Raw genomic sequence first — 25,389 nt, 5'->3', positions numbered from 1 at the left:
AGCTTTGTAGTTACAGGAACACACACAACATTTGAGCGTATGTATTATTTAAAAACTGGATTTCTTCTCTTCTACCACAGTGAGACCGTTGGGAATTAATCTTTCTTTGTGTGTGTTTTGAACGACTTTTCAATTTTAAGGTCTTAAAGTTTAATACATTATCTGACACACGCGTTTTAATTTGAATATATATATATATATATATATATATATATATATATATATATATATATATATATATATATATATATATATATATATTATAAAATATAGATATATCACATTCGGCTTTATGAATGTTTTATGACGTTGAACAGCTTCTCTCTCTCCGCACTGTTTGAAATCAAGTTCTGAGTTTAAAGAAAGTGTCAGTCAGTGAAATAAATACCAGAGGTTTCATTTGATGGTTCATTATTTCACAGTCGTGTTAATGAGTGAAATGAAGGAGATTTGAGTCTTGCCGGGGCCGAAATGAACCGCAGATGAACTGTACAGCGCATGTGTGTGTGCACGCGCGTTCCTTGTGTGCATCCCAGCGCATTTGTTCATCTGCTGTTTGCTGCGGGCCTGTTTTTCAGTTCGTCGCCATTCCTCGGACTTTACAAGGAGTCATAAACGGCCATAAAGCCATAAAAGTCTCGAGCTCTCTCCCGCACACACACGAAGAGAAAAAGAGCCATAAAGCTATAAAAGCAGCAGCCCGACTCCTTCAGCTTTAATTGTCGATAATCTCTGAAGTTTCTCAGATTCCTGGAGTTCCTGCAGCAGCTTCGGACTGTTTACACCGCGGCTCAGTCTCAGATACATCCCTCTGATTCACTGCGGAGGAATATAGCGGGATTAACGCGCATATATTTAATGAAAAACCTGCTTATAATTATTATTATGGGCAATAGTAATGCCGTTGTTGTTTCGGATCGCTGTTACTGGTGTTTATAGTAGTACAAGTAATATTATTGATATACTTTAGTCATTTTAATGCTCCTATTTCACTCACAAATGTTAATCAGATTACCGTGAGCTCGATTTTACCGCTATAAAGCAATATGTAGGTCGCACTGCGTTATAGAAGGCGTCATAGTGCCTTTCTAAGAACACATCTTGCTCCGAAAACAAGGATATTTTGTATCCATACAGTATTTTTCAATAGGCTTATAGAAGCTGTGGTGTTCATATATGCTGGACCACAGGATGAAACGGAGAACAGGAGAAAGACACAACACACTGAGTTAGGGCGCGTGTAGTTACTGTCTCCTTTAAGGTATATGTCCTGTGGTCCCTGTATGTCTCTGTCCTTCTCCCTCACTGTCACACACTGCTGTCTCCAGCCGGACACACTCCCCGTGTCTCAGCCAGCAGATAGTTTCCAGTCTTCGTTTCCGGTCCCGGTTCTGCCGTTTGGTGCCGTTTGCGGCCCCGCTTCACACCTGCGAACACACACAACACGCCGCTCATTACGACGAGGCTTCACGGAAAGCTAGCACTTAGCAGGCTACTGTATGAATATTTCAAGGCAGTCACATGATACTGTAGCAGAAAGGAGGTCACACTGCTGCCTTCAAGTTCTGCTCAATGTAGCCACGTTAGCCTGAGGCTATGTGTGGAGTGTACTAGCCCCACGGCTAATACTCTCAATGTTCACGTTTTCTGACTGTGTGTAGCTTTAGCTTCTGTGTTGAAGAAGCACTTTGTAGTTTTGTTAAAGAAATTAAAAGTAATAACTTTAATTTTTACAATATAAATGAGGTAATAATGCATTTTTTCCCCCACATAAGTGAATAAACAAGCTGTTCTCAGAGGAAAATAAGGTCCCAGAACACTGTTTGAAGCTAGAAAGGTGGCAGGGTCCGCCACATATAAACAAAGTAAAACAGTAAAAGAGAAAAGTAAAAGACTGTTTGGTTATTTAGTTAGTTGTTAGCTGATGAAGATCTTTCTCTTCTTGTATAAATGTCTTCCCCAAAACTACAGAGTGCTCTTTTAAGATGCGTCATAATACAGCTCCTAACTTTCAGTGCGTCACTGATAAGCTCCCACCTGGTGTTAAAGAGTTTAACACTAATTGTATAACTCTCCTGTTATAAGTTTAATGTAAGGTTATAAACTGTTATTTTCAAACATGTCATAATGCTGGATTATGTCACTGCTGTCATTTTAATGTGACACTGCTTTATTTTTGTAGAATTGAATTTGCTCACATCTGCAGCCGTTATCAAGGTTTATTTGATATCATGTTATGGAGGATTCAATATTAGAAATATATAAACCTATCAATCAAAATCAATTCAGTTCAGATGCAGACTGCATGTGACTGGATGGGGCAGGCTGGGCTAACATTATCCAAAACAGATAGCCTTCAGAGTTCACATACTTATGAAGTGTTATAAAACGTCATAACACCAGAAACACTTAAAGCTCACCTGCTGAGGCCTGTCGTTAATTTACACTGCGTGATACCTTTTAATTCACACACATGGTAAACACGTTTTAACAGCATATCAATCCAGTCTAGTTGTTTTACACACACTTCCTACTATGTCGACACACTCTCGCGTTGGCTCGAACTGCTCCAGTGGATAAATCTGAATATGTCAGAAAGTCATATTTACCCTGCAGGCAGCTGAGCAGGTACACTGACATAATGCCAAAGCTACAATCAAGACGAGACCTGGCGAGCTAATGCAAATGGACCGTGCATATATGTAATAATAGCATTACCGTCCTGTGTGTCCCAGGCTGGAGACCATGCCTGTCCTGTCCTGTCCCCGCTGCTCATTAATGATTAAACCACAGTCAGCTCCAACACAATGCTGCTGCTTCCCGTTCCCACAAAGTAGAGAGGAAGCGGAGCGTCCTGCCAGGAGAGAGGAGAGGAGAGGAGAGGGAGAGGGAGAGAGAAGAGGGGAGAGACGGGTCAAAACACACGTTAGCAGGAGAGATCCCGTCTGTCTGTGTGATCCTGCACAGAAAGCGAGAGTCGAGGATTATCCTGAACGTTATTATCTGTCTGCCCGCTCCGAACACTTAGTTTAAAAAGAGGGAAGACACGCAGGCATGGGAGAGGGCGGGAGGGTGAAGTAAAAGTAAAAATAGAGTCTTTGTCCCTATTTGTCAGTCAGACTGTCTGCAGTCCGGCCACGCAGACAAGTCAGAGCCTGTAGTACACTGAGGAAGACGCGGAGAGGGAGACTTATTTATGGCTGCCTGCGGTTATTTTACGACCTCAGCGACACATATTCCGTTTGTAAGTGCGAATGAAAAGCAGGCCGACTCAGATTTGACTTTCGTCTGTCTTTTCTTCAGGAGGCGAAACAGTAGAGAGCAGAGAGCTGTGAATAGAGGACATGAATGATTCCAGTTATCCTTCTTTCAAAACTTTAATTCCAGAAGTACAAAACAGTAGCAGGCCTGTAAAAGTGTGTGTGTGTGTGTGTGTGTGTGTGTGTGTGTGTGTGTGTGTGTGTGTGTGTGTGTGTGTGTGTGTGCAGCCTGCTCCAGTGCTTCTTGACATTTTGGTTTCCATTTATTAGCCTACTTATAAGTACTCTAAATGAAATAAAACTTAAAAAATAAAATAAACTAGAAAACTATCATGCTAAAAGTGTCAATAATGAGCCGTTAAGAAACCATTTTTAGCTCCAGTCCGCGTGTTTCTGGCCTAACTCAGTTGAGCTACACTTAAAATAACGTTTTTATTTATGAACAGAAAATAGAATATGTATGTATTTTTTACCACTGATAAAAATAATAATATATAATAAATAATCAGTTGATACATGACTTTTTTCAGACTATATTTAAAATAGGCTTTTTAGCTTTACTTGTTTTTTTATTTTTTTTTATTTTAGCTGCTTTTATTTATTGCCTAAACATCACTAATTTTAATTTTCTTATTTATTGTCATTTCTGAATTGTTGGTTGCTGTCCTTGATCACTTATAACATATGGAAAAGTACTTTTTTTCTCTCTTAAGGTTTTAGTATATATTCTTTAGGCTAAGCTAAGATATTTGTATAAATATATTTGACTTGAATAAATATGGCTCCGGTGAAAAGAGTCTCAGGCGCCAATCAGTGTCAAGAAAACAGGGAAAAATTGGGAAACTTTGAGGCTGTTTCTTTTCTTCTTCTCCTTTTACGTTTCAACCTAATCAGTGTCACAGAACAAGAAAATAACTCACTGCACACATTGATCAAACCGGACCGAGTCCTGCAGAACGCAACTGGAACTCCTCAGCTTTAATTTTGTACAGACAGCACCACAGCGGCCTGACCGTTCTGACAGCAGAACCCGGGACAGAGCGGCAGATTATACTCAGAAAATCCCTTCCAGATTATCAATTACTCCTCCGATGGAGAAAATAACCGCGATGAAAAGCCTGCGGTAAGAGGAGGACACACACACACACACACACACACACACTGACCGGGTGGGGGACATAAATCAGCCCACCGAACCAAAAATACCAATTATAAATGTACAAACACCTCAATTATAGACGCGCATAGCCCGCATTATATTATAGGCTACCTCTCTCTCTCTCTCTCTCTAATACACACACACACACACACACACACACACACACACACACACACACGGGACCACACATGACTCACGCGCGCTCCCGACCGTGATTTACACTCTCCAAATTCATTTTAATGCGGTCGGTATTATCTGCAAAGCGCCGGGAATATGTTTTATTATTCGGTTGCCTCCGGTGGTGCAGCACCACCCCACACACAAACACACACACACACACTACCGCTACCACCACGATCGGGGAGGGCGCGCGTGCGTGTGAGTGAGCTGCTGGGTTTTTATGGGTCCAACAACAGACGGAGGAAGACACACAGGGAGAGAAAAATCAATTTAACGCGCGGAGGATTCCGGTGTGATTGCGCAATCTCACCGGGAACCGGAGGAAGATTAGAAAGAGAGGTGGAATGAAAATTAGAAAAAGAGAAAGGGAGAGGGGGATTGAAGAAGGGAAATAGGAAAAAGGGAGAAGTGGAGGGGGAGAGAGGGGTCGCGGTAGTTCCCAGCCCCCCCTCCTCTTCCTCCTCTTCCTCTCTTCAACGAAAGGAAAAGGGGGCCAGCGAATGCCAGGCACGGAAGCTTCCCATTGGTCAGCCTAAGGTCAGCTGGTCTCTGCCTCCCCCCCTTACACCCCTCCTCACCCCATCCCGTCTTCTACACACACACACACACACACACACACACACACACACACACACACACTTGTCCCCCCTCCTCTCTCTCTCTGTCCCACACTGGCACCCAGCCACCCAGATACCCCTTCCCCTCCTCTCACCCTCACCCTCCTCACCCCCTCCTCCCTATCTGCGATAAACTAAGTGATAGCAGCAGCCCGTCGGACTGTCGGCTATAAAACACAACAAATCATAAAGTGCAGGCAGGGGAAGGCAGTGGAAGGAGGACGGGAGGGAGAACCGTTAGCCGTTAGCCCGTTAGCCTCCTTCTACTCCTCCTTCTTCTTCATCGCGTGAACGTTGTTGTTGTGTTTGTTTCGTGCCCTCCTGTCCTCCCCTCTCCTTTTCTTCTCCTCTCCTCTCTTTTCCTCTCTTCTCATCCTTCTCCTACACTTTCTCCCGATGAGTTCGTATTTTGTCAACTCCTCTTTCCCGGTGACGCTACCGGGCACGGGTGGAGGCGGGCAGGCGGCGGCGGAGTCGTTCCTGGGTCAGATCCCGCTCTACTCGTCGGGATACGCCGCCGACCACCCGCTCAGGCACTACCCGGCAGCGGCCGTCACCGCTGCCGCGGCCGTGGCGTACGGCGCCAGCGGTGGTGTGCACCAGGACAAACCGTACCCGTCCTCCTACTATCAGCAGGCTGCGAACGGAGCGTACGGCGGGCACCGGGCGGCGGCAGGAGTCGGTGTTAGGGGCGCAACCGGAGCCGGTGCCTGCGACTATGCCACGGCGGCGGCGGCAGCGGCAGCTGCAGCGGCGGCCACGAGCTTCTACCGGGACAAGGAGCACCCGTGCAGCCTGGAAGAGCACCAGCTCGCGCTGAGCCATGACGGCATGCACCGTAAAGCGGAGTGTGCGGGGCTGAGTGGCAAAGGGCTGTATGGAGACACGATGGACGACAAGCAGTCATCAGCCCCCATTTACCCGTGGATGCAGCGGATGAACGCGTGCAACGGTGAGTGTCCTCTTCTTCCTTTCCTCTTCTTTCCTGCGTATTTTACGATCCCCGTCATAAAAGTGACGCTTGTTTCCTCTGTCAGTCCCTCTGTTGTCTTTCCTTTCTCCCTTTCCTCCTCCTCCTCTCCCAGTAGCTGCTTTATGATCCCCGTTTGTTGGGCTGTCAGTCAGTCATGTGCTCGGTATTTTATTGTCCGTCATAAACCGGGTTTGTTTGGGTTGTAGCCTAGCTCCTGTTACTGTATGTGACCTGCTGACCGACGCAGCTACCGAGCAGGGGGAAGAAAGTTGAGAGGAAAAGCCTGTCAGAGAGTGTTGTGGGTGAAAACAAGGAACAGATAGAAAGAAGGACAGATAGACAGAGAGGAAGCAGGCTCCAGCAGACAGACAGCCTCTGTTTATTTTTCTGCCTCATTCTTTTTATTTCTATTTTAAAAATGTATTCTTCTTTAAGCGTTTGGAAACTGATACAAAAAAAGACAAATAAAATAGAAAACACTTCGCCAGCTGACTTTCATGAAGAAAACGTGTTCGTGTCTTTATACAAACTTACTGTTTCCACATACCAGTAAAGGGAGAACGGTCTCACAGCTCCCTCCTGCTGTTTTTTTATTATCACAACTTCCCTTCAGTTATCTCATATGGAGCCTGTTAACTCTGTGGGCTTCCGCAGACAGTGTTATAGGATGGTATTAACCCCACGGATTAGATATTACACTTGTAATCAGGCCTGGAAACGCTGCCAAGTTCGGAGTGAGAATCATTTGATTTATCTGTCTGCCCAAATAAACACACACAGGTGTGTTGTTGTTTTTTACACTGTTGTGTGAATAAACCACCGTAATATATATATATATATATAAAATAATAAATATAGTTTGAACCACTGCACTGCCGAACGTCTTTGTTTTAATAGAGAAAAACGGCCTGTTGAGAGTGCAGTGAGTAATGGTGGATGATGCAGGGCTACTGTTGTACAAAGCCCTGCAGGACACTCCGAGTTATGACAGATGAGGTGGAAACAGGCTCCGCCGCAAAGAAATATATAAGGAATAAAACGCAACGCGGGCTATAAATGACAGTTGAAGATGTAAATGGCAGACGGAGATAGAACAGAGGAGGCACATAACCCCTGAGTGCTCCTCCATAATCCAGTTTTCCTGACTTTTTTCTCTTTATGGATATTTGGATTTAGATACGTGCCATGAGCAGCATGCGGTTCTCCATCCATGCTCTGCATTTTCAGATCGATACAGAAACCGAAGCTGCTAAGCTGACAACATGGCCATTTGTTCACCACCGGGGGCCAAAATACAGTTAGTGAGGAGCAGAGGAGACTAAAGCCCTGGAAGCTGATCCTCACTGAGGGGAATACCACTGAAATACTATCCTGACTTTACTTTTACCCTCTTCATTATTATTATTATTATTATTTATTATTATTATTATTATTAATAATAATAATAATAATAATAATAATAATATTATATTATTTACAGTGATAGTAATAATAGTGTCGACTAGAGCAACTAACTAGAACAACGCGTCTCTGTCCTCTTCACTGAATGCTGCTATTCACCAGCAGGGTCATTAATATGTCATTACTAAAGTTAAATAGATGGGTTGTTATTTTTTATGGTGTTCTATTTTAGTTCCACATAAAATCAACATTATAATTTCAGCTTTCACATAGCAGTTAAAAAAAACAAAAAACAAGTGTCTCTTTCTCGGGCCGGCTGGGTTAACATTTCACTGAAGAGATGCCAAAAAAACAGAAATTTATAAATGGGCTCTTGCTCGGTCTGTCTGTAAAGCAGCTCCATGTCAGAGAAGCGCACTTTTAGGAGGAGAGGAGAGACAGTAATTGACTGGCGCACTGATTCACTGAGGGATTAAATTCTGACTTTATTGATCAGCACTTGGCAGGTGGGAACAGAATAAATGATACTAAAAAGCGCGCATAAAGCAACAGAAGGTGACTCAGTCCTCCTGCGTGTGTCACCAGGTTCAGGCTGTGTGTTATTGCTGTGGTTAAAGTGTAACTCCTCTCTCTGTCTCTTCTCTCAGGGACCTTCGGCAGCCCCGGGAGGCGCGGGCGGCAGACTTACACCCGCTACCAGACTCTCGAGCTCGAGAAGGAGTTCCACTTCAACCGGTACCTCACGCGGCGGCGGCGGATCGAGATCGCGCACGCGCTCTGCCTCACGGAGCGGCAGATCAAGATCTGGTTCCAGAACCGGAGGATGAAGTGGAAGAAGGAGAACAAGCTGATCAACTCCTCGTCTTCATCCTCCTCCTCCTCCTCTTCCTCCACGGTGAACGGCGCAGAGGAAGAGGAGAAACGGACGGAGTGAAAGAGGAGAAACAAACTGGTATAAGACACATGAAAGAGGGGGAGGATGGATGGATGGATGGAAGAAAAGACATGCTGGTTAATCCCTTCCCCTCCTGTCTCAAGCTCCATCCAGACGTCTGTCTGATGTGAAAACTCTGGGAAAAAGTAGCCTCCGTTTTATTTGACTTGTTTTTTTAAACAGGGCTGAAACATGTACTATAGAAATAGAAGAAGAGGGATATTCCCTTTTTTTAACCCTCTTATATCGCCACCCAACAAAAAGAAAAAAAAGTCCCCTTTTTCTGTACACTGAATTCGTCTCTCTTTGTGGTCTGAAAATTAGGAGGTCATTTGACTCTTAAAAGGGACCATGTGACTGTGGTAAGAACAGATAAAATTAACATAGTGAATAAAAACAAGAATATAAAAAAGAGAGGGAATGGCGGAGGGCCAGTCTATGGCATCCAAAGTGTATTTAAAATACAATAAGTAACCCTGCGCCCAACGGTGACTAACTGTTTCAAGAGACAATTTCTTGTTGCATTCCAAGAAAATCACCCAACTTCTTATTCTACTTAGTTGTTATTTTTGTCAAATGTACTTCCTGTCTTGCAGGCACTTGTTCTGAAGCTTTAGAACTCGACTTCGGGCTGTTTTTCCCCGGTGATATTTTTATTTTTGTTCCTGATTTTTTTTTAAAAAAATGTGTTGTGTGTATTATCTTCAATTAAACGTGCGAACACGATCGTACACACAGCAATGTGGGGAGGAAAGGCTCTTTGAGAGGTATATGTATGTCAAATGGTGTTCATATTTAAACTGTATAGAAATAAGCAAGGAAAAAAAATCACTCTGTCCGGTGGAAATAATGTAATTGCTGGTTTTGGGTGGGGTAATTTAACATTTCCAGCTGTTTTACTCTACCGATATAGTGGGGTCGCGTGTTGGGGGGGGGCGGGGGGTGTTAACCTACTGATGTTATTCTCCAAACTACCTAAAAAACGTTCAGGAAAGTGTATATTTTATGAATTTTTACATTGTTTGTTTATGTTAGTGTTTTGTCAAGTAATTACGTATACTACCTATGAGAAATGTTCAATAAAATGTAAAGAAGTGTCCGGAGAGAGGCTGTTTTTGTGCAGGTGATCAGGAACATGAGTTCAGTGTTAACAGTTAACACTGAGAAGTAGAAACAGTTTTATTCTATGATTTAGTGGCCTACTTAGACCCGCGCATAAAGAATCGTAAACCTTTTACCCCCACTATTTGAAACATGCACGCACATATTTACGGCGTGGGCCAAGTAAGCGCACGCGGCGGGTCCGGAGGGGAAGTGACAAGGGGCGCGAGCTGCTGCCGATGGCGGGCTGAACTAATTGATGACCAGACCGAGGGGGAGAGAAAGTTGACCTGTCCTCGAGCCGGCCGGGCCAGACACGTCACACATACACACACACACTTCACCCAGACAAAGTGGACAATGTCCTCGTGACCCTTTGAACTCTGCGTGTCCTCTGAGTGACCGGCGCGCGGGTCCCTCCTCTTCGGCAGCAGCGGATTGGGTTTCAGCGATGCACGCGCTTATCTTTAGCGAGTGATCAGCATTGTTAGCTGACAAGAGCAGGCCCAGGAACAGCATCAGAGGCAGTACAGTATACAAACACACAGCTGGTTAGCTCACATGGAAACTTTGCACTGATAAAGTCAACAGAGAAAATATGACTGTTAAGTTAAATCAGTGTGTATATTCTAAACGTAGAGGCTACTGTGCTGAAGACACAGTTACATGATAACCATACCATAATATTATTATAGCATGTGCGCAACTTTTAGCTCACTTTATGTTATTCTAGTTGATGTCCTGACTATATACAGTAAAATCGGAGAAGGTAGGCCAATATTTAGTTTGCTGGAAAAACGAAAAGGCACTTTCAGCTGTAGGGTGTACTCTCAGGGTAATAGGTGCAGGGCCTAAATCACCATATACATTGGGGGGGACATGTCCCCCCCAATATTCAGATATGCTCAAAATGTCCCCCCCAATATCTATCTGATTATATATATATTATATATTATATATATATATTATATTATTATATATTATATATAATATCTATCTGATTATCTGGCCCTCCTGCCCAGTGCCCACACAAGTAATACAATGTAATAACATGTAACGCAATGCATTATCATTATGGTAAAAAGAAAAAAAAGGTATATATATATAAGAGAGAAATTTGGTCCCCCCCAATGTTGACTCCATGGTTTAGGCCTTGAATAGGTGGCATAGTTTGTCAGTAAATCATTAATACCACAGTGAGGAAATAAAATGTTTTCAGCAGTGTGTGTGTGTGTGTGAGAGAGAGAGAGAGCGAGAGAGAGAGGGGCATTGCGTTTAGAGGTCAGATGATTAAATGCTCAGATCACTGATTGATTCAAGTCAACGTCCACAAAAAACTTGAGGTAGACTCAACATCGAATGATCTCAGCTCAATATTACACGACAAAGTTAAAGCTCCGTATAACGGGCAGCTAACTCGATCTGGCCTGTTGTATCATACAGGCCTCTGTTTTTGGGCTCTGATGACGCTAGGGTTGGTGGTTCGATTCCCCGCAATAAGAACGCCTGCAGTAAGGTGAACTGCATGATGGCAGATGTTCTATGTTAAACACAGTGGAATTTGTTTAACTGTGACCCAGAGGGCTCATTTTACCAACCAACACACACTCGCTGCACACACATGGCAAAGAATGTTGTGGATCTTTATTTCGTCCATGCTGTGTGTCCTCCATTTACTCTCGGTCCTCCAACTTTTCAGGAGTTTTAAAGAGCTGCTTTTAGACTCTGGCTCTGAGTGGATTCAGTCAGAGTGATGAAACTGTTCCATTAGACCTTGAGCAAGACAAAATCTGTAATATTTCAACTTCAGTTTAAATATGAAAATCTCCCAAACTGGAGAATCTTAACAGCATCTCGACATCAGTGCACAACTTGAAATGAGCACTTAAGTACTCTATAGATTGCCTTGAATTTTGCTTACATATGTGAAGTGCAAGGATATCTGCTGTTTAGTGGATGATTTTATCCCATAACAATGTGAGCAGAAGCAGATTTAGAATAGGTGTACTTATTCAAACCCTGAATCCTGACCATCCTCTAACAAACCATCCCCATGACACCGAGAACATGCAGCAGTTGTTCAGATAACAGTAAACACTAAGCCAAATCTAGCTCCAAAGTGAAATACTCTGCTGTTTTTAAATGTTGTATTCTTTGGTAAAAAATCAACAACCACTGATGCGTCTTATCTGACCAAAAGAGCCAGCGAGCTGGTTCACTGTACAGATTTTCAATGTGATGGTGATAATCTATATATAACGAGTATGTTCAGAAGTGTGTGCCAACTGGGTCAGAGCCTCCTCCCCATCATCTCTGCAGCTTACAGGCCATTCCTGGCACACTTTGGCTTCTCTGCTTTGAACCCACCAGCCTGCTTTCAGGCCAGAAGTTGGCTGATTTAGTGTTGATATCAAAACTCTGTGGTCAAATGATGAATCTGCTCGCCCCCTGTTGCTGCTGGTTGCAGTTGTTTTATTCTGCCTGGTTACTTTGGAATATTCAAGATGATTTCCATTCCAACTGCTGGTTTCCTTTGCCGACGCTCAGTGTGAGAGCCGCTGAGTGTCTGAAATGTGGCCTGAACTGCACACACATGCGAGAGCACATTTATACACACACACTCCCCCGCGGAGCGCGTTTGGATCATCTCACACACACAAATCTGGAATTCTTCATCTGTCCCATGCTCTAGCACATGTACGTGTGTGGGTCAGAGTTACAAGGAAACATGCGCTCCCGAGTGCACGTTGAGGCCTACTACAAACGCGCGCGCACACACATACACACACACACGCACACACACACACAGGGCTGAAATGCATCCCAACCCGGGAATCAACAAATCGTAAATCAGCAGATTTCCATCCAGTGTGGACGTCACAGATCAGGTTTAACATTCCTCTTCTGCAGCTGGAAGGACTGGAGGGGAGGCTGCAGGGAGAAAGGGGGAGGGAGGGGAGGAAAGAAAGAAGAAAGAAAGAAAGAAAGAAAGAAAGAAAGAAAGAAAGAAAGAAAGAGAAAGAAAGAGGCGCAGTAAAAGGCCAACTCTCACTCTGCTTCCCAGTCATGACTCGGTGGCTTCACACAGTGACAGACGGTGTGTGTGTTTGTGTGTTTGTGTGATGGGGATGGTGAGGTTATTCTAGTGAAAGTTACAGTCAGCTTCTGGTCACTGTATCAATGAATTGTCAGTGTACTGCCTTTAACTACAGTCAGCATTTGAATCTGCAGCGTCTTCGTATAACAGGCCTTCCTGTGGCGGAGAGGATGCATGCGCACTGCAGTTGGTATGGTTGTGACAACGGCAAATACTGTACAATATTATAAATAAATAAATGCATTAATAAAATAGTATCGAACTTGGCTGATGAGGGAGCTCGGTGTGTTTATGGCGGATGCCTGGAGTAAATACTGATAATATTGTTGAAAAGATATTTCAAAGACAGTGGACTGATTTGACTGTCTCACTGTACCCTGTCCCGGCTGTTGTGGTGCTACAGCAGTGCACAGTGACGCAGTCATGCGGCTTTGCGGCATTCATGGCGAAATAAATGGCGGGTAGTCTTTGTGATGTCTCACACATCTTTAATGGTTTTTATGAGTTTCAGGTTTTTTTTGTTGTTGTTGTTGTTATTATTATTATTTTTAAAAATTATTATTACTATGGTTAGTATTATTATTATTATCATCATTATTATTGTCATTAGTATTATTGTCCTTATTATTATGTTCTGTTGCTCCATGTAGGCCTGATTGCAGATGGAGAACTTTCAGCTGGAAGACTACATAGGTGGACTGTTATTACTGGTTAGTCTGCCGCGTTGAATATTCCATTATTAACGGGTTATTTATTACGGTGGATGGTCACTGGCTCCTAATTTCCAGCCTACGCGAAGGTCACTTAACAGGCCTGACTGATGAGAGACACATACACTTACAGAGAGAGAGAGAGAGAGAGAGAGAGAGAGAGAGAGAGAGAGAGAGAGAGAGAGAGAGAGAGAGAGAATATTTTATAACAGCTCTCTGAGACTGTTTTTGGAGTGTCTACTTTCTCCATCTCCTTCTCTTTCTGTCCTTTTTAATCAGTGCAATAAATTATGTCTGCAGTAGGTGGCGCTCTGAGCTCACCCCCGGCACCTCCAACACCAGAATAATGGGTGAGAGAGGGAGAGAGAGAGGGAGAGAGAGAGAGTGGAGGGGGAGGGAGGGAGGGAGAGAGAGAGAGAGAGAGAGAGAGAGAGAGAGAGAGAGAGAGAGAGAGCTTCCCCCGCCCATCCCTTCATCATTAGAAACCTCAGAGCATGAATTACCTCTCCAAAGTCATCGGCGAGAATTTACGACTGGTCAACAAAAGCACGTGACCGCCCCCCCTCCCTCTCTCTGTCTCTCTCTCTCTCCTCCCTCACCTCACCCCTCACCTCCCCCATCACACACACACACGCACACACACACACCCCTCAATCTAACACACTCACACACACCACCCCACCCCCATATTTGGACGGCGCATACATAGCTAAAAACGAAGTACAGTGCAACGCCATAATTCACTAATACATCATAAATCGTTGAAAGTACCCGCGTTATAACGACCAAGAGAAATCTAACAAATCAAGCGCCCCTTAGTACTCAACTGTAAGCCTGCAACTCTCTAAAACAACCTAAATGAGCTCTTACTTTGTAAACTCGTTCTCGGGGCGCTACCCAAATGGCCCCGACTATCAACTGCTAAATTATGGAGCCAGCAGCGGCGCAATGAACGGCGGGACGTACAGGGACTCTTCCTCAGCCACCATGCACCATGCGACGGGCTCTTACGGCTACAGCTACAATGGTATGGACCTGACCGTCACCAACCGAGGAGGGGGGAGCGGCGGCGCCGCCAACACCGGAGGACACTTCGGGGGCGGCTCGGTCGTAGGGGACTCCCTGGGCTTCGGCTCCCCCGCGCCGGAGAGGAGCTTCAGACAGCCGTCCAGCTGCTCCCTCGCTTCTGCGGCAGACTCCCTCCTGTCACCCGGTAGTGGAGAAACCAAGCTGGGCGCCCGGAGCTCGTCTCCCCGCTCGGAGCAACCAGGAAGCGGTAATCTCAGCTCTCCAAACCTGTCCTCCACGTCCTCCGGCGGCGGCGGCGGCGGCGGCACGGCGCAGCGCTTCACGGAGCTGGACGACGCGTCACCAGAGACCGAGGACTTGCAGCACAACCGGGACGCCGGCCACGGCAACAACCCGCCGCCCAGGAGCGGGCACCAGCAAGTTGTGCAGAAGCAGGAGGGCGGCCCGGCGGGATCAGCCGCTGGCAGCACGACGGGCAGCGAGGCTCAGCCACCACAGATATTCCCCTGGATGAGAAAGCTGCACATTAGCCATGGTACACGCTGCTCTTGTGTTTACAGCTTATTAGCTCTGTATCATACAAGTTCCAGGGCGATCATATTCATAATGCTGGCGCAATAGATTACAGACTATATGTTTGGACACATGGGGATGGTGACAGTTTAGTGCTTGTAGAAACTACAAGGGGAGCTATGGTGCTCTGTGCCTCTTTGAATACACACTGAAGATTCAGCAGACTTATTGCTGCTTTGATTTGAGTTGAGTAAATTGGCTGCTTGAGAATAGCTGAAAGACACATTTAGCCACGGTTCCTCGTATTTTGTCCGCAGCCCGCCAAGCCTTTTTCCACTGCGTCAATTTAATATATTCGTATGACTGTCAAATATCAGCAAGCGATGTGTTTTAACCTCTCAGTGAAGCACGAGCTATCTGTTTTATTTCTCGAATATTTCATCACTTTTTACTTGTTTAGAAATCAGAGAGAGTACAGGACAGCTGGCCTCTCTCCGGTTAACCAGCTGAACTTATGTATTTGCGTGTTTTCTCAGTGCATCAGGGTGCGATTCGTTTTGCATTTCCCTCCTGTTGAAGCAAAGGACGCCGGATAGTTGCCCCCTCAGTATTTCCTCCCTCTTTTTTATTTTAGCAAATTCCACAAAAGCGTCATAAATCTGTCAGGGGAGAGGCAAGCCGGGCAGCAAAAGCCCAACAGGCTGAGGAGCGCAGACAGAGCCGGGTGGGAAAAGAAAAAAAGAGGAAGAAAAAAGAAAGAGAGGCCAGGAAGGCTTTGGAGGCTGTTGCTCCTTTGAAAAGTGAAGCTTTATTACGTGTGGGAACTTTATTAGGGAGGTGAGGGAGAGGACGGGGCAATAAAACCCTGAAGGGGTGAAAAGGGGGGAATAAAGAGGGTGATGGTGAAGAGGGCTGGTTAAAAAAGAAAACAGTGCTGTGACAAATAAAAGCAAGCCTTTTAGCGTAGGCTGTGGAGTGGAAATGGCAGAAATAAAATGTGTCAAGAAAGAGTGCTGTCAGAACACGGGACTGTTTTACACACCGTTGCTGCGCCTTTGTGCACGTTTATTCTGATATACCAGTGAGGTAAATCAACCCTCTGTGTCTGTGTGTCTGTGTGTGAGGGTACAGAGGGGGGTGGACACAATCATATTAACACCTGTAGCTACAATAAACTCGAATTCAAAGCTGAAAACCTGCAGACAACACATCTGTGGAGAATAATGTTCCGTCAGAAGTATTTTGGGAGTATTGGTGGTTCTGTTTATCTCGGCTCTATTATGATATTATGATGTATTCTAAAGTATTGATGGCTATTTTTTTTGTCCGCCAGCTGCTTGTGTGCATTTCTAAATGATCACCCGTTTATACATGTTGGCGCATCAAACGAGCCCTCTAACCGCCTTTTGTTCGCTCCAAACCCTCAGATATGACGGGCCCGGACGGGAAACGGGCGCGGACGGCGTACACCCGCTACCAGACTCTCGAGCTCGAGAAGGAGTTCCACTTCAACCGGTACCTCACGCGGCGGCGGCGGATCGAGATCGCGCACGCGCTCTGCCTCACGGAGCGGCAGATCAAGATCTGGTTCCAGAACCGGAGGATGAAGTGGAAGAAAGACAACAAACTGAAAAGCATGAGCCTCGCCACCGCCGGCAGCGCCTTCCAACCCTAGAAATTAAAAAAAATATGTATATCATCCGTCCATCTCTTTGGAAAAGGTCACTACCGTGTGCTGGCTTCCCAGGACGAGAGAAAATACAGAAAACTTGAAGAAAAATAAAGAAGAAGCCAGCAGAAAATGGAGCAAAAGGAGACAAACGTGATGAAGAAAGATATATAACAAGCAGATTCCAAATCTAGATTTTACAAACACTTCCTATCATCAGTTGAGTACTGTACAGCAGCGCAGCACTTTTTTTTGTTCGGCATGTTGGTCTGTGGTGTTTTAGGGCAACGTAAAAAAATAATGACTGTGGTACTTGCTCTTGTAAAAAAAAACAAAAAGTTAGTGTTCCTGTATGTTGTCGTCGTTTTCAAATAGCTGTTCGGAGGAGAGGAGTCGCGGTAAGGAAAGGATGGATAATGCTACCTAACGAAGTTTCTACCTACATCCTTTCCTTACAACCTTGCTACCTACTTGTTGTTTAATGTCTGAATATCGTTTTAATGTGTCAAGTGCGATGTTTTGTAATGGACAAGGTGCTCTCTAGAGAAGTTAGCATGTGAGCTCTTATTGTAAGTTATTCACAGCCAATAACGCGTGTATAGCCTTCTAGTTTGAGTCCCCCCGCCCCCCTACCCCCCCAATCTAATCTGCTCCTATTTTTATTGAGGAGACAGAGAGGGTGTGTGTGTGTGTGTGTGTGTGTGTGTGTGTGTGTGTGTGTGTGTGTGTGTGTGTGTGTGTGTGTGTGCGTGCGTGAGTATGCGTGTGTGTGTGTGTGTGTGTTTGTCCAAAAACACGTCTCTGTATCATCCACATAATGTTGTGTATAGCTCTATTATTCAAAAACGTGTAACTGTATATTATTGTTATTATTATTGTAATTATTGAATCCATGTTTCAGAAAGGATGTACATAGATATATATTGACATTTTTAAATGTGACCAGATGGCTATTTGTAGATGTAGTGTGTGTGTGTGTGTGTGTGAGAGAGAGAGAGAGAGAGAGAGAGAGAGAGAGAGAGAGAGAGAGAGAGAGAGTGTGTGTATGCATGTAAAAGACATGGCTACCGTCCTGTGAGGCCTGTAAGCTTTCTGCCAATGAGCTTTTTGTATTTGTTTGTAACTTGGAGTAAAAAAAAAAAACAATAAAGTGCCCCATACTCATCCGAACCAGACTGACTCAACCAGCTGCTGTTGGTGATGTACCAAACTGCCGCACAAATGGCTTAACTGTGGTTTAAATCATGACATTCACACGAGCCAAAAGTTTTATAAGTCCTCAGCCTGTGCTGCCGGTGAAACCGATGAAAACCAATCATTCGGGAATATTTGCGCTAGTTTCTGGTTAGAATTTATTGTGAATCGTTTCATATGTCATTATGTGTCCTTTGTCCTATACTTCTGAGCATTTCCCTCCTCCACCACTCTCTACATAGTTGTGTGCGTATTTCTGAGCCTGGTCTACTGAAATTAGTTTTAACAATTGTCATTTCTCTACCAAATTATTCAAGTTGGGAAAAACCGAACTGTATCGTGCGTAAAGACGCATCAGACCAAACACCCGTCCACAGGCCTGCCGTCGGTTTTCCAGGCCTCACCATAACCCTGAATGCCACAAGGCTGCTGTTGGACCTCAGCACCATCAAAGCACCGCGCTCACCAAGCACTTAACACGCTGCATAAAACACACAGATACACACACAGAGAACAGACACACAAAGGCCAATTTTCATCTCTGCTGACCAAGTCTGACAAGACAACAAACTACCCGCGGCGGACAAATTGGTCACTTTTCTCTAAACGGCCTCCCTTTCCGTCCTAACGGAGGCCACTCCCGGCCAAATTAGGTTACCCTCTCCCGGTCTCCAAGTGTAAACAACCAAGTGAACTTTTAAACTCACCGACTGATGCTGCTGTAGTGTCCCTGCTCATATACGTCTCTGTTTCTGAGCTGATTGGGGGGGGGGGCACGAGTTCCTGGTCCGAGCCTCATCTGGACACAACCGCTATCTCCTGCCTCCTGTGTGTATGTGTGTTGAGATATTTTTTTAAAAGTGAAGCCCCTTCTGCTTTGAGCCAAACTATAAAAAAGAAGGCAGCTTTGACATTTACATGTCAAACGGATGAGGGTTTTTATCTCCAAGTTGGATCGTAAAGATCAGGCCTGGCCTCAGACCGATACCTCTCACTGGCTCTCCTCTGGTCACGTGGGGTCCATAAAGTTAGTTTTATGGTTTTGGGGAGTTGACAATGTACTATATATTTCACATTCTAGAAAGCAAGTGACGGTTTAACGGCTTCGCGGGGATCCTAAAGGGGTCAGTAAAGTAGAGACAGAGCTGGAGAGGGAGGGAATGTGTGTGTGTGTTGAGAGAGAGAGAGCAGGCCACGACTACCGGCCGCTGTTCCTGCTCGGTTCACACGCGGTGCCCGGCGAGTGTGCGGTGGTGTGTGCCGCTCTGGACGCTGGGAAAACCCGGTGGAGCGACAGAGCCAGGACCCACAGTAAGTAGCGTTTGTAGGCTTGCCTGTAAGTGGAAGCTAAGGAGAGGGGGAGATGGGGGCAGAGCGGGGAGGGCTGTGTAATTACCATGTCACTCACTCACTGCTGTATTAACGCGCTCGCTGAGTGCCGCGAAGCTCCGGTCTATTTGAGATATCTGAGATTCGTTGTTATGGCTGGTCCGAACCGCGCGACGGTGATGGCGTCACAGACGGAGTGAGGTGTTGCGTGCGTGCACGCGCGCAGTTGTGTGTACTTTTGTGCGGCCACCAGCATGCGCTTTAGTCCGTGCGTAATAACGGCGCACAGGCACTCCGGAGAGTATGCTGATGTGGTTCCGAATGTGGAGAGGTGTCTAGCAGCGAACACTGTGTGGTTTACATCAGTACTATTGTTTTAAACCCGTGTGTGTCTGCGTGCACGTGTGTAACATACTTAAGCTTGGAAAAAAGTCATATTAAAAGGAAAATAATTATCGGTTAGAATGACGCAGAGACTGCGTAAAGACCACTTTCAGGGTTTTACCACGAGGCTCTTCCTTCTTAAATGTTTACATAGACTGGTTGGAGGGCTTGAATAATGCATTCAGTGAAAAGCTGATGAACAGACCCAAAACAGAACATGTTGTTGGTTGTTTTTTACGTGATTTCTGACAGTGTGGAACTGATCTGGCTCCTATTTCCTCTCTCTTTGGATCACAGGGACAATGTATGGCACAACGATGTGAAGTGAATCCAAATGTTCTCCTTGGTGTTCCTAAAAGTACATCTTAAATGAAGCATGTCATATCATTGTACGTTTGTTTTGTCGCTTTTACGCACGACCAGCGTGTAGTTGGAAAATGCCCGTGTGTGCTAACATTAACCAAAATGTAAATGGACAAGGACACACACACACACACACACACACACACACACACACACAGCCTGTAGTGATATGCGTCCTTGGGCACAAGAAAATCTTTGTCCGTCACCCGCCCTTGCATTTTCCAGGCAGGATGGGTGTGAGTGAAAAAGCGTCGTGGATACAAACATTCCCAAGGCTCACCATCAGAGTCCTTGCAGGTTATTTTACACCAGAGTTTTGGCCTGTTCTTTGATTCTTAGCAAAGACACGCGCGCGCGCGCACACACACACACACACACAGACACACACACACACACACACCTTAAACCAGCTCTAATACAGAACTTAAATCTAAGTAAATCTAAAGTATTTGTTTTCTTAACGTGCTTTGATATCAAGTGCAACTAAAACAGTTTTTCATCCACAAAAGACAAATCTAAGCTGAATCAAGTGTGAGTGAACGTGATAAAAATCCGCTGATGGCATGCAAACACTGGACTGGAATCAAATAAATAATCAATAACCCAAAGGTCTAAATCAAAATCTGTGTCAATCATAAGTTGCCGATCAGGACTTTAACCACGTGACCCATCCTGTAGGCTCAGCCACTAAAACTTAAATAAAACTTCTAATAAAAGCGACACCAGAGTTCTTCACGGGAGCTCTGTCCGACAGCCTTCAAGTCAGATTCAACAGCGTTTGAAAACGAGGTGAATGACAGCAGCTCACACACATAACCTACAGTATTAAATATTAACGCAATTCTCTCAAGTTATAGGCTGCTAATCAGGCCAGGCGACACCAAAACTCTCCACAACCTAATAGACATCTGATGCAGCATTTAAACCATGTAACTCCAAAATAGACCAGTCAAGTGTGAGAGTGATATAACATTATCTAAAGGCTTCAACAAATACTGACGGATATATGAAGCAACATATAATCTGACATCTAATTTTTCCATTAAGACAAACAGTCATACAGTTGTTTAAAGCTGACCATCATTATCACCAAGGAAAACAGCAGCTTTATATGACGTCATGAAACGATCCTGAAATCAGTGTGTTGTGGATAAAAGGAGAGAAGGTGGAGGTGTTAACAGTGCGCTGTCTCTCTGCTTCCTCTGACCCTGTAAATCTGTATTAGTCCTCCACACTATTTCCCTCTGATGTCTGGAGCGGGACTCGGGCTGTCAAATAGCCCGGCTACCAGTCACGCGGCGCCGTCCTCTCCTCGCGCACGCCCGCTCTTATTGCTTAGATCCATCATGTAAATTGTTTAATGTCTCGTGTCACGGCGGACGCACACATTTCGGTATATACCGGCAGACTTTCAAAGTTTTGAATTTCTTTTTTTTGTAACATTCAGTCATGCAGCGTCACCGCTCCCGGTAGACCGCAGGGTTATCAGCCTATCTCCGTTGTCGATCAAAGAGGCGACGTCATAATAAGACGATCAAATGAATAGCTCTCCTTTTGTGCGAGGGCCAACAGGAACATGGCGCCCTGAGGAGGCCGACATGCAAAGTGTGGAAAGGATGATCACAAGCACATCCAACAGAATCATACTGTCACTAACTAAACCAGACTTTGCGTATATTTGAATGAACTTTGCGCAAAATATAATTGACTAAAAATGATATGTTATGATATATTAATGACAGAGTACATCCGCTAAACTCGACGGTAAAAGCCTGGTGAACCTTGAATAAAGCTCTTGTTTTCGTCAATACGCGGGTGCAGTTTTAGGGAGATGATCGTGTCATTTTGTTGCTTTTTTGGTGTCACTTTTCTTTTTTTTTTGAGGATATTTCGAAGTAAGTGTCGTATATTTATTTGATTTCTGTGCACATGATCAAACGGATTAACTGTATTAAAAAGTAAGAAAACGTTGTTTTGTTTGCTGTATTTCGTGATCCTTTTTTAAAAAAAAAAAGTATTTCACGGTAGCCTACACTTCAACTAAACCTGCTCTTACAGTATTTATAAAGTACTTCACGCATGAGTGTATTTCTCCCCCGCCACGACCACACAGTTAATCCGGTGTCCTCTGCACTCCACTAATAAGAGAGGAGGATTCTGCTTTTCGGAAGTCGCTCTCCGCTCTCAAACTCTCATTTATTATGTTCGCTTTACATGAGAAGCCAGTCTGCCCCAATGCATTTTCAGTCTGGTGGATTCCTGGCGCTGCCCTCCGCCATCGCAATGATTTTTCACAAGCTTCACGGGAATGTTATTTGGAGTCATGCTCCTGATGCCATAAATTATTCGGAGACTAGCAGACCAAAAGAAAAGAAAGAAGACTGTCTTCTCTGCAAAACTGAGGATAAAAAGGTTACTATCATTACCTCCTGCAATTGGACTTTTTAAATTCAGATTTGTCTTCTAAAAATAGAAATAATTACGCTGTCTTTTCATAGTGTTTTTTTAAATAATAATGGGGAAATAACGTGTTATCATCTTACATGTTTATCCGAAAAAACATCTTTTGCCAATATTATCAGTAAGCAATAATTTCCTAAACGTCCACTCACTTACTTCTTAAATGGCCTTCAGTGAAAGGTTATTTCCCCTTATTTTTGGAATAATTATTATTTTTCAAATTTCACATACATAAAATACTATTATTCTGCAGTTCGCTCTCTTGTCTCGTGGATAACGGCTACAGTTATTACCTATTCCAGTCCTAAACAAACCAAAAATAGACTTGTTTTTGTGTTTTTAGCCTGTTATGCAGCCAGCCTCTTTTCTTGCATGACATAAATGGATTTTGTGTTTCCGACGTGAGATAACGGCTCGTATACCCCCCACCCATATACACACTGTTGTGAGTGAGTGTGTGAGTGAGCGTGTGTGTGTGTGTGTGTGTGTGTGTGTGTGTGTGTGTGTGTGTGTGTGTGTGTGTGTCAGGAGCGGCCTGGGTCCTTGAGGAAGTTTCAGTTCAGTAAACAGGAAGGTAAAAAAACTCCCCATTTCATTTTTCATCAACTTCCTCTTTTTAATGATGATACAGGAACACCCCCACCACCTCCACCAGCAACCCCTCTGCCCCCTCTCCGCCACCACGTCCGAGGCCTCTCAACAAACACACACATACACATACACACAAGGACGGGACATGTCACGCGTGACACAAATGTAGTTCCTTTTCTTGTCGGGAGAAGTGAGGGAGGCTGTGACATGGGAAGGCACAGCAGCAGCTCTTGTATGGGCTCCTTTGTTTTTGCTGTGTGTGTCATCTGTTTCCCGTTTATGTACACAGGGCAGCTCCAGCCTGCAGAGCCGCTTCTCCTCTGCATTATGTTGTATTATGTTCATTATGTGTACGGGCTTGCTGCTCCTTTGAACCTGTCGAGGCTGTCAGAAGGCGCTGAGTTTGGCTTTACAGTCTGTGTGTTGGTGATGATGAGTGGGGGTGAGTAACCAATGCGACCGGCCCTTTTTTTCAAACTGCATTGCAAAGGTGTGTTTGTCTGTGTGTGAGAGAGTCGCGGGCTTTGTGTGGGAGTAAGTGGGGTGTGTTCTGTTGTGTTTGGTGGGTTTATTGGCAGGGCATGAGAGAGCTGAGAGAGAGAGAAAGAGAGAGAGAGGTGAGTGACCCGGGCATGGGAAGATCCTGTGTGTTTATACACAACCCACCGGTGTGTAACGCTCTACAGCCGATTTGAATCATTCGAGGCAATTTTCGTCAAATTTGGGTCTGCTACTTATGTTCACACTGAGAACCGTTTTGTGAAAAGTGGAGCTATGGAGGGGGACATTGTGAAGCCTGGTCTATTTAAAAACGCAAATAACCTATTCTCTGTCCCCTGCAGTCACACACACACCCACACACACATACATACACACACACACATCGCTGCCTCTGAACTATTTCCCTCTCTCTCCGGCGCATCTCCTGTGATTGCTTTACGTTTAAATCGGCATTTGCGAAGCCCTTAATGTCTTCTGCATACTGATAGGGGTGAACCGCGCGGCCACGCCTCATGAATAATGCATGAGTAGGAGTCACCGAGAGGTCAGCAGACAGGCTCGAGCATGCGCAGGAGAGGAAAGTTCAGCTCACAGCACCGCACTTCCCCTGCGTGTGTGTGTTTGTGTGTTTGCTTCGACAACATGGAAGAAAGGATTTAACATCTGGCTGCTTTTATTGATCTGTCTGTGTTCTCCATTTCCGGGTCATGGAGGGAGGGAGGTTTCCCTCAGACAAACTCACAACTTCCACTATCTCAATCAAGGCTGGGTAAATAACTCGAAGGTTCAACCAAGACAAGCACCAAAAAAGGAAGGGAGACGCGCACGCCTGTATGAATTTGACCAAAGTCTTACATCAATGTTGAATTCTCGAAAAAAAAAAATCAGTAAAGCTTTGATTGGGTTATTATTTATTATTTTATTATAAGTACTTGCAGTCAATAAAGAGCCTTTATCAGTGCCGCTTTGTGAGAGCGGGAATAAAGCCTGGATAAGACCAGAATAGGCTTTGTTTGCCTTGGCGATGGGTTATGACAAGCCGATAACCTTGCAAATATTTAAAGTTTTCCAGGTCATGGGTGTGTACAGTGTTTATACAGTACTTCAGGTTATGCCGTGTTTACTGTACGCCTGGATAATACACTCTCACTCACAACACAACATATATATATATATATATATATATATATATATATATATATATATATATATATATATATATATATATATATATATATATAGATATATAAATATATCTATATATATGTTGTGTTGTGTTGTGTATACATACATATATACGCGCGCGTGTGTGTGTGTGTGTGTGTGTGTGTGTGTGTTATTTTAATCTAAATTCAGATTCAGAATCTCCTTTACAAAGGGGTCCTGGTCCAGACAGCAGCATGAAAAGTTTCACATAAAGAAACAAATAACAACTTAAATCAAACAATGACAAATTCCTCACACAAAAACAAAAGCAAGCAACTGCCTTCAAACAAATTATATCAAGACAATGTATGTATGTATGTTCAGTGAGGACGTGTGTATTCAGTGGTCACATGGTCTTTGATTATATTTTCATGATCTTCTATACTTATCAAATTATCAACTTAAGGTGTCATGAAAGTTATTCATTTGTAAGCTTGCTACTATGGCATCTGTGACAGAAATGGTACATAATAATAATAATAATAATTACTATTATTATCAGAATTATCAGGATCATGAGTAGGTTTCGTTATTTATTTTGTGATTGCAGTAGTAGTTGAGTCATAGTAGGGTAGAAGGTAGGTTAGTAACTACAGCAGCAGCTTAGCTTTATAAGCCTTTAAAAACATGTATCTGTCTTTAAAGGTGCTGCTCCCCAGGCTTTATCAGACTGATCCACCCCAAACAAAAAATTATGACATTTAACCATATTTTAATG

The 25,389-nt window shown here is 44.3% G+C and overlaps 2 protein-coding genes across 3 annotated transcripts in view; both read left to right on the top strand.

Annotated features, from left to right (window-relative positions):
• The first annotated feature begins 5,540 nt into the window (after positions 1-5,540).
• On the top strand, positions 5,541-17,813 carry hoxb6a (homeobox B6a). Its single transcript, XM_073495344.1, has 5 exons — positions 5,541-6,168; positions 8,238-8,451; positions 8,639-8,651; positions 14,891-14,996; positions 16,402-17,813. The coding sequence occupies exons 1-5, from the start codon at positions 5,613-5,615 to the stop codon at positions 16,647-16,649; spliced, it is 1,137 nt and encodes a 378-aa protein (XP_073351445.1). The 5' UTR covers positions 5,541-5,612; the 3' UTR covers positions 16,650-17,813.
• A 1,262-nt stretch (positions 17,814-19,075) lies between these two features.
• Positions 19,076-25,389, top strand: part of hoxb3a (homeobox B3a) — a 68,320-nt gene continuing 62,006 nt past the window's right edge. Inside the window, exon 1 of one of the 2 annotated variants that reach the window (XM_073494463.1) lies at positions 19,076-19,148. The gene's annotated coding sequence lies outside the window, so the exon portion shown is untranslated. Of the gene's footprint in view, positions 19,149-23,321; positions 23,407-25,389 lie in introns of those variants that run through there. The other variant, XM_073494462.1, reaches the window with a different exon arrangement.

Source organism: Pagrus major, chromosome 23 (genome assembly GCF_040436345.1).
Source record: "Pagrus major chromosome 23, Pma_NU_1.0".
NCBI lineage: Eukaryota > Metazoa > Chordata > Actinopteri > Spariformes > Sparidae > Pagrus > Pagrus major.
This window is presented reverse-complemented; position numbering and strand designations above follow the sequence as displayed.